This window comes from Papio anubis, chromosome 7 (assembly GCF_008728515.1).
Source record: "Papio anubis isolate 15944 chromosome 7, Panubis1.0, whole genome shotgun sequence".
Classification (NCBI taxonomy): domain Eukaryota; kingdom Metazoa; phylum Chordata; class Mammalia; order Primates; family Cercopithecidae; genus Papio; species Papio anubis.
In genome coordinates this window covers 1-1438 of record NC_044982.1, presented here as the reverse complement: position 1 = coordinate 1438, position 1438 = coordinate 1, and the positions used below count along the sequence as shown (strand labels likewise).

The 1438-nt window shown below is 48.3% G+C and overlaps 1 gene segment (V, D, J or C); it reads left to right on the top strand.

Moving 5' to 3' along the window:
- Positions 1-391: 391 nt before the first annotated feature.
- Positions 392-1157, top strand: LOC116275914. The segment is given in 2 exon segments: positions 392-511; positions 598-1157. Coding segments are annotated over 2 exon segments (363 nt in total).
- Positions 1158-1438: the final 281 nt, after the last annotated feature.

The following is a 1438-nucleotide window of genomic DNA, read 5'->3' as shown; positions in this document are numbered from 1 at the left end:
AATCACTTTCTCAGAGTCACCAGTGAGCTGTGCTGGTTCCTGAAGGGTCCAGGATAGGGCCAAGGCACCTGCTCTGTGTCATGGAGAGTGATTGTTCCAGAAATCATACAGCTGGTCTCTACGCTTGTAAAATCTATATTTGCAGTGAGGAACCTGTTCTGAGAGGGCTGATTCTTCAGTGAAAGGACCTCTGTCCACAAATGTTCATACATGGAGCAGGGCATTCATTTCCTCAAGCAGGATTAGGGCTTGAACCATCAGCATCTCACTCTTGTAAGGTTGATATGTCATTTATCTTCCCCTTCTTATCGTCAGCCAGGCTTTGAGCTATGAAATGCTCTGTCTCATGAATATGCAAATAACCTGAGATACACTGAGGTAAATATGGATGTCTGTGCCCTGAGAGCATCACCCAACAACCACATCCCTCCTCTAGAGAATCCCCTGAGAGCTCAGCTCCTCACCATGGACTGGACCTGGAGGATCCTCTTCTTGGTGGCAGCAGCCACAGGTAAGGGGGGCTCCCAGGTCCCAGTGATGAGAAGGGGATTGAGTCCAGTCAAGGGGGCTTTATCCACTCCTGTGTCCCCTCCACAGGTGCCCACTCTGAGATGCAGCTGGTGCAGTCTGAGGCTGAGGTGAAGAAGCCTGGGGCCTCAGTGAAGGTTTCCTGCAAGGCTTCTGGATACACCTTCACCTACCGCTACTTGCACTGGTTGCGACAGACCCCTGGACAAGGGCTTGAGTGGATGGGATGGATCACACCTTACAATGGTAACACCAACTATGCACAGAAGTTCCAGGACAGAGTCACCATTACCAGGGACAGGTCTATGAGCACAGCCTACATGGAGCTGAGCAGCCTGAGATCTGAGGACACGGCCGTGTATTACTGTGCAAGATACACAGTGTGAAAACCCACATCCTGAGACCGTCAGAAACCCCAGGGAGGAGGCAGCTGCACTGAATGAGGAGATTACAGGGCTTACAATGTTTAAAGTTGTTTATAAAATAGGCTAAGCAATTGAGCAATATGAGTAATAGGGACATGTATGCACTCTATATAGGAAATATTTCTAATAACTGTCACCCTACATGCACAATTCACACTGAGGTAAAAGCAGAAATCAGTCAAGCTGACGCAAAGTTTCCCACGTAGGCTTTGTGCAGACATAAGTTCCAAAATCAGATAGATAAATAATTTGGAGCAAGATTGCTTGATTACATGGCTAACACTAAATATGAGTCTTAAAAACTGGTCAAAATGTACGCCTTTTTTTTTTTTTTTTTTTTTTTTTTGAGACGGACTCTCACTCTGTTGCCCAGGCTGGAGTGCAGTGGCCGGATCTCAGCTCACTGCAAGCTCCGCCTCCCGGGTTCACGCCATTCTCCTGCCTCAGCCTCCCGAGTAGCTGGGACTACAGGCGCCTGCAACCAC